At 34.1% G+C, this 8,396-nt stretch overlaps 1 protein-coding gene across 3 annotated transcripts in view; it reads right to left on the reverse strand.

Annotated features, from left to right (window-relative positions):
* Positions 1 to 438: 438 nt before the first annotated feature.
* The window catches only part of LOC111459248 (E3 ubiquitin protein ligase RIN2-like), a 13,660-nt gene continuing 5,702 nt past the window's right edge, over positions 439 to 8,396 (reverse strand). For all 3 annotated transcript variants that reach the window (XM_023102053.1, XM_023102055.1, XM_023102054.1), the window contains exons 6-13: positions 8,080 to 8,176; positions 7,854 to 7,959; positions 5,549 to 5,706; positions 5,323 to 5,460; positions 5,176 to 5,243; positions 4,856 to 5,086; positions 4,154 to 4,532; positions 439 to 1,152 (exon numbers count right to left, since the gene is read on the reverse strand). In XM_023102053.1, coding sequence (XP_022957821.1) covers positions 1,096 to 1,152; positions 4,154 to 4,532; positions 4,856 to 5,086; positions 5,176 to 5,243; positions 5,323 to 5,460; positions 5,549 to 5,706; positions 7,854 to 7,959; positions 8,080 to 8,176 — 1,234 coding nt within the window. In that variant the 3' untranslated portion in view covers positions 439 to 1,095. The remainder of the gene's footprint in view (positions 1,153 to 4,153; positions 4,533 to 4,855; positions 5,087 to 5,175; positions 5,244 to 5,322; positions 5,461 to 5,548; positions 5,707 to 7,853; positions 7,960 to 8,079; positions 8,177 to 8,396) is intronic.

The raw sequence follows: 8,396 nt of genomic DNA on the forward strand, positions 1-8,396 counted from the left end.
CGTCTTTTATCGAGACGATGAAAATTTTTTAGAACCATAAATAAATGTAAGACAAGCATCGCGTCTATCAGTTTTACGTTCAAATTTGAAATTTACGAAAAACTAATTTGTATTTTTATGAAATTTATATATTTTAAAGACATACTACGAACAATTATTTTTAAAGGCTACAACAATCCCAAAGGAAGCCTAAGAGATATGTTATTGGCTCCTTGATGAAGTCAGCACGACATCGATAGGGACGGTTGACATCCATCTAATTCTGGATTTTCTTGTAGGGTGGAAAGAAATATAAATTTTTTAGATTTGGAAATGATATCATCATGCTTTGCAATCTCGAAAAGATTGGACGAGTTTAACCTAGATGAACTAGAATTGATCGATGAATGTAACGCAACAACTCGAGCTCTCACTTGAGAGTGTTACAATTCAAGAATCTGAATAATGACCTTCACATTATGACCACCAAATTTGATTTACTTGCAGAACAAATATCATCAACTGATCACTCACAGTTACAGAACTTTAATCCAAATTGCATCTGTTAAATGATACCTGCAACGCAAGTAGGGGCCATTTTATTCTGTATCCTTCTATCTCTAAGCTGCAAAGAGATGACTGGAGACACTACTGGCTTATAGTTAAAAGCAAAATACAGCCATCCATATGTACATCACTATGTACAATAGCCAAATCCTTCATTTATTATGGAGGTTTTTGCTAAGTGATGCAGACAAATACACAAAGTAGTTCGGGGGAGAGAGGCGGGGTCGGGAATGCAGTGATCTACGATCTGCAACTCGGGGAAGAAAAATGAGAGTTTTACATTCACACCATTTTTTTCCTTTGAAACTGAGCTGGATACAATTGGCTACTTGAAAGCAAGCATATATATATGTTTAATATTTAAAAGGAGAAAAAAATTATGATCAAATGCAGAGATAAAGAAAGATGAGAAGAAATCGGATGTCTGTTAATTTAACCGATACGATTACCTTTACCTAACTTCTCCTTGAGCTTTGGTTACCTGGGAAGGGTAGGATCTGAAAATATCATACGACGCACAAGCAAACAAGAATGCCATTGGGATGGCGATCACATCTGAAGAAGATTATTCACAGTGACCGTGACAGAATTAGTCCGCTGTAAATCCTGCAACATGGGGGATCCCTCTGAAGCATATAAAAAGAGATGGAAAATGATATTGCAAAAATTCTTACTATGAATGTAAACTAGTGTTGAGCCTAACATATAAATTTAACATATACTTTATAAGACAGAATATGATTTTAAATAAATAAAGATGAAACCTAATGTTGCATCATAAGAATATTAATTGCTACATACCACAAACCTGTTAACAGCATAATTATGAACTACTACGATATGGATGTCTGAAATAAGATGGGATAGTAGAGAGGTAGAAAGACAGGAAGAAATGATTACCAGTGTAATGGAACTATTCATATTTCTCCAGAGAGAGCCAGTTTTGAAACGTTTCTAGAGTAGTCTTTGAGTAGTCTTTAAACGAAACACACTGTGTAATACTTTAAAATATAGAATCTCGAATATTTTAGATAGGCATTGAAGGGGAACCAAGGAACATGGATACCAAGAAGACACAACACGAACCTGATGGAACATAATTTTCTAGAAGTCTAATACATTGACACGACAAGGACAAGTTTCTAAGTTCTTTTACTCATCTATGATATCTCATAAGAAAGTAATCAAATATGATAAAAGAGGTTGAAAAAACTAGCTACCTACTTTGATTTCTAATGATATAGTAACTTATATCAACCTATTTGAAAACGTCAAAAGAACACGTTATTTTTCTAAATAATTTAACAAGTTACTAAAAAGACTCGAGCCAATAATACTTGTGTATTTTGTATGCTTAAGCTCTATATTTTTCACTCTTAAAATTTAGCTTACAGTACAAATTTAGTCCCTAAAGTGTGGTGGTTATGCCTATTTAGTCCTAGAATTTTAAAAGTTCCAATTAAGCTTTGAATTTTAAGTTGTGATTTTATTTCGTCCCTATAGCTGACATTGGTAACAAAATGGTGACATAACATATCAATTAGACGAATACTAACTGATTTAGCATGTTGTGACAGAGAGATGACATAAAAAAGTACACAAGCAAGCAAAATAAGGTGGTACACGCAACATATTTTCTTTTCGAAGCAACATATTAAATCACCTCTTAAAAATCTCACCACTCTATTTTGTAGTCATCCATTCATTTCTACTATTTTTCTACCACATCATGCTAAATCAACCTATGCTTGTCTATATGCACGTCATGTCATCATTTGACATTTAATCATCTGTATCAACTGTAGGGACTGAGGAAGTTAAGGAGCGATAGATGCTCTAATGTGAGTTTCTTTCATGCATGAAGTCACAAGTGCCGATGCAAGCTCCATCGGTGCTTATTAAAGAAGAATATGTTTGATGAATAAGTTGCTTTTAGTGGAAGGTAAAAGTAGAGAGTACGGTTGCATAGTTAGTGGGGGAGGTTTTTATTTTTTTATATTAAAAAATAACTTAGAAAAAAGAGGAAAGTTTTATGCGGGGAGAAAGTCCAATGTTGCATAAAGAAGGATCTGGGAGGTGCTTTTGGAAGTAGGTGAGTTGGAGATAGTTTTAGGGTGCAAAGGGCGAGATACTTTTAGGGTAGATGAGTAGGGAGATAGACTTAGTTAGGGTGTGATGGGAAGGAATAGGGGAACGGATGAGTTGGAGGGCAATTAGAAGTCTTAATGTGAGACATAAATATGGGAGAATAACTTATCTTATTCCATACACCCGAGTCAAATATATATAGACATATATGGAAGCCCTAAACTAATAATAGAAACATTTCAATAAGCACCGATATGGTTACATATTATCATTGATGAAATGTTACTATGTAACATTGACAATAATAATAGTAACATTTCATCAATGAAAAATTTCATATATGGAACACTAACTTCTCATTGATGAAATCTTATTATTACTATTATTGTTTGCAAAGTCATATCTCATTTGCTGTTTTTTTTTTTTAACAAAAGTGCGAAATTTCATCAATGAAATGAAAAAAAAATTAATGCTCAAAAGTTACAAACTTCACAAATGAGAGAACAACGAAAAAATAAAAGCATTCTAAATGCGATAAAAATCTTGGATAAAATGTCCAACAAAGAGGTTGGTGAGAGAATAAAAGAGGCCTTCAAATGAGCCTAAATGAACCCATCTAACCAAAGAGGATTTTTGTTGTTGGAAATTCCTAGATTTCTTTAAAAACAAATTGTCAATGCAAAAACTTCTCATCATATCGATAAGAATGATGAAGAAGACAATTTGCACCTTAAATACAAGATAAGAATCTGAGGAATCGTAATAACAGTAACATATATGGAAACCACCTCAAGCACAAGGTACATGTGCCTTCTATAATACAAAAAAGGCTAAATAAATCCCTAGATAATAGGTAACATTAAAAATAAATCCTAGATACTAAGTAATGGATAGGACCACTTCCCTTATTTAATGGCCTTCACAAGTTTCTCAAAATGGTAGCAAAAATCAATAATAGAGTCATTTTCACAGCTACAGCTATGTATTTTGTTAGGTCCATGCAAAAGTTCTTATTCATGGTTTTTCTCTATATGATTGTCTTTGTTGTTTCTAATTTTCCTTTTTCACTCCCTTTGGGAATTTGTATTCTTTGAACTTTTAATCATAAGTTCTGTATGGTTAAAATAATAATGTTAAATAAATAAACAAAACTACCAAATTTAAGGGAATATATTCATTATTTCGCCCCAAATTCATTATTTTTCTCCTATATTTCTTTTTGTGTCCATTACCTTAGTTTTAAGATCCAATAATTGTTCAACTTATGTTCATGGAGTCAATGTGTATATTATGTTTAACAAGTGTTCGACGTATATTTGTGAGTTTAATATGTGGTTAATCCATGACACAAGTGTAGGAATATCTAAGTATCTGATATTTATAGTACTTGGATGCTAGCCAAACTAATTTTTCCTTGCTTCGAATGGAGGAAATGGGAAAGCAACCGATAAATTCCAAGTAGTCAACAATCTAAAATCATAAACCAGAAGAATATCAGGAGAGATGAATTCGAATTTACCTGGAAAATTAACTCATCAGGGACATGAGGCAGAACTTCTCGTACTGTCTCTGCCATGGCGAGTATATTGGCTAAATTGTCATTTGAAGCACGAGGCACATTCATGTTTAAACCACCCGTACTACCAGGATGTCTTCCAACAACACTCCGAGGAACTTGTGAACCACCAGCAACAACCTGCGATGGATTGAGAGGCCAAAGGCCCCAAGCAGATTCTTCAATGGATGTCTGCGCGTAAGTTTCACCAACAGATGCAAGATGTCTCATCATCATCTGAACTCTACCCAATCCAGCAGATCTAGCAGCATTTGATGGGCCAGCCCCATCCACGCTCTGGCTAGCCCAGTCATGCAACCAACTAGGATCAAGACTTGTGCTTCTATAAATTAAGAGAGAAAGATAAACGTGAATAGGCCAGTAGAATATTTTTTTATTGAAATGGTGGAAATCAACTTGCCTATTAAATTAGAAGCATGTTGATAAAAAAAGGTAATCGACTAGTAAAAAGTTGCATGTTCCATTTGCTTTCATATCACCCTCATGTTTTTTTTTTTCTTTCCAAAGAACAAACTTATTGGAAGTGCTTTCTCCACAATAATTGATGGATGGAGAAGTACCTTAACCAATGTGGTAAATAATAAAAGGATTCAAAATTACTCGTGCATGGAAATGAAAAACAAAATTTGAAGGCTCGGGACAGACCTCCAAGGACTGCCTTCAACAGTATTCTGTGTCTGATTGGGGAAAATCCCGGCAGGAAGAGTGGGTATAGCAGAATTCTGTCGATTAATTCCTGCACTTATCTGACGAGCAAGCTGCTCATCGTTAAAAGTTTCTCCTGCATGAGGATTTACATCATTTTCTTGTCGGCCTACAAAAAGTGGCTTTCGACAAGTAGGACATGAATAATACTCATTTAGACCTTGATCCAACCTGGCATGATATTTGCATTGTAATTAACCCACTGTTTCATATACTTGAAAACATAGAACTGGTAGCATAAGCAAAGCACATAATCATACCAAGATCTCAAGCACGCAAGATGAAAAAGGTGGTTGCAGTTTAACTTCTTAGCCTTGGCCATAGGTTCCTGTCATTACCCTACTTTATCATCCTTTGACCAACTAAAACCTAAGAGATAAAAGGTAATTAAACATAACATTACATACCCTGCAGATAGCACATTCGTCATCGTATGCTTGCAGTTCTTCAGGTGTTGCATCAGGAAGAGCTGCGTGTAGAGCACCTAAAGCTTTCATCAATTTCATGAAAACTCTAATACGCTTTATTATTGCACTCAATAAGGCCTGCTCAAATAAATAAATAAAAAGTATATGAAACTATTTGCAACCGAAAATTACTATTTCAATGTACAAATGGTCATATAATATTTACACGAATGTGCAAGAAAAGGACTGCATCCACGAGATTAAATGTCATTCCATGAAGTCGCCATATATGCACATAGTGACCAAGTGCCATTAATAATGTTGCCATGTCAAGGAAAAATCCCAGATTTCGGATAAGACTGCCTTTCAATTCCCACAACGAACCTGCCATTAACCCATTAGTCCATTACTCAGAAACTTTTGTTTTTGAAACAAGAAACAAAACTCTTAATTTAGAGACTGAAAAAAGATACGAACTCCACAAGGGAGTGAAAAAAAAAAAACAAAAACTACAAAAGATAAACAGAATCATCCCAATGTAAATAAATATCAAATAACAAAAGAATATCAGAAGATTTGAAAAGAGCACACTAAGAAGAAGCCGAGTAAATCTAAGATTCAAAGCAAGCATTGAGAAGTGCAACCATCATAGTGCCATAGGCTATGTAAAAGGGTCGAGAATAATCCAAGTAAATGTAAGCCTATAATCATCAAGAAATCACAGAAAAAATCAGACAAATAGGTTCTGAAAGTAACTTCACACGTCAAAAAGCTTTTACTAAGGATAGCCAACTATCATGAGAAAAACAACAAATCTTACAAACTCCACCATGAGAAAAAAAAAAAAGTAACAAATGGAAAACTGAAAAATTACAACAGAAAAATGAGAGCATTCCAATTGAGATATAAATCCATCAAAGAATGATCAGAAAAAGATCAGAAAGAAAACACCATGAAGAAGCCTTGAGTCGAGCCAAGTCAAAAGGATCGAACCAAGTAAGATGCTTCTCATGGAAATCCACTGACTTAAGAGCCATGGAAGGACCGATAAGAAGATGCAGAACATCATCCTTAAAAGCTCTCAAGAAGTTGAGCCAAAGAATCTCTTTTTCTTTGAAAGGGTGGCCCACAAGTTTGTATCCTTTGAGCATTACTCTTTTTTCATTTATTCAATGATGAGTTATGTTTCTTGTTAAAAAAAAACAGGGTAGCCGGCAAGGTGGAGTCCCCTGGGCAGAAAAGAGACCATTCAATAGCAGAAGATAATAAGCAGAGGCGCAGATGCAAGTGTTAAAAAGGTGCCTTTATCTTTTGTGTAACCTTTGCAACTGGACAACATCTAGGAGAAATGTAGATCTTTTCAGCCATATATCTTGGGTAATTAAGCAAGTTCCAAAATGAAGAATTTCACTTTCTATGGATATTTTCCTCTCCAAATTAACTTTGATAAATATATTATTTTCCAGTATTTTTATGGATGCAAGGACTTGGGAAAGCGATTTTGTTGTGAAGGATCCACTCTTTCTTGTTTCCACACCCAACAGTCATTCCACCAAGAGATATGTAAGGGACTGAGTTTCCAAATGAAGGAGAGTATGAATGCCAATAGTCATTCCACCAAGAGAAATGTAAGGGACTGAGTTTCCAAATGAAGGAGAGTATGAATCAAATAGATGAGAGAAACTTGGCATACAATCAGAAGCTCTAAAATCTATGATCCACATAAATGAGTTACTACAAGAGAAATCCAAGAATAAGAACCTGTCTGTGCCAAGAACACAGAAAATTATTAGAAGAAAAAATGGTCATAATAGTTTCAAGAGTTAATTAACTTGGTCCTTAGCAAATAGATGTGAGTCATAAAAACTGGTAGTGAACAGCCATTGAATGCTCTGGCTGGCAGCAAACAACATTTGAATCATTTCAACAGTTATGCCTTAGCAAACAAACTAGTTGAACATGCAAATGAACTTGAACATAAAAACAAACTTGCTGGAGAAATGACAAGACCATGACAAAAACAAATGAGCAACAACCAGCATAGGGCGAGATAGACTAGACTTGAACAGACAACCAAACTTGGATTCATAAACAATTTTTGTGAAAGTCACATTGATATGATTTACCTCCATATTTACTTGAAAAGATGATCAATGATCAAGAAGAAATTAAAATTTGTTCCTATCTTCAAGATTTTGAATTCTCCACAATCTAATTGATCAAACTAGATTGATAATTCTAAAAACATACATTCTACACACAAGAATACAAAGATAGCATAAAGCTTGAGAGTGGTTAAAACTCTATGAGAAACCCCAAACCTTCAAATGCCCACTAAAAGAAGTTAGTGGCCATTATTGGCAAGTTCTTCCCACTATCTTTTAAATGCTTTACTAAAAGAAGATATGGCCAACAAGTTTGGTAACTCCCCCCTTTAAGTGCCCACTCCAAGAAGTTATGAACTTAAAACAATAAATAAAATCTCAAAAGAAATTATCAATCAAGTGCTATTTGTGACAAAAATATAATACCAGCTATTGTCATGTTAAAAAACTTGGAGATCTGACAATTTGAGCAGTTTTCAGCTGAATGATGGAGCCATATATCAAGCAACTGAAAGCCATGAACCAAAATTGCCTGCAAAAGTTTCCATACACCAAAGGATGAAATGTAAAAAATAATTATGAGCAGATCAACTGAAAGGCCAATAAGTACACAAATAGAAACTATCATCCTGAAAATTTCCAAGAAATTTACCTGTAATGTCTCAAAAGCAATGCTTAAAGGCTCAAAAAACAACAAGAGAAACAGAGGTAAACCCAGTGTTCGATATATCATCAGACAAAATCTTATCCTGCAGAAACAAGGAAAAGATAGGGGCATATCCTCAGTTACTCGATAATAAAAACTTCAAGTGCATGCCAAAATTAATAAATACCTGTTGTTTCACTTTTAAAATTATTTTTTCTATGAAACGGAGTGTTCATTAAGAAAAATGAAAGAATGTCTAGATATACAAAAAAAAAAAAAAAAAAAAAAAAAAAAAAAAAAAAAAAAAAAAAAAAAAAAAAAAA

The sequence above is a fragment of the Cucurbita moschata genome, unplaced genomic scaffold (genome assembly GCF_002738365.1).
Source record: "Cucurbita moschata cultivar Rifu unplaced genomic scaffold, Cmos_1.0 Cmo_Scf00022, whole genome shotgun sequence".
Classification (NCBI taxonomy): Eukaryota; Viridiplantae; Streptophyta; class Magnoliopsida; order Cucurbitales; family Cucurbitaceae; genus Cucurbita; species Cucurbita moschata.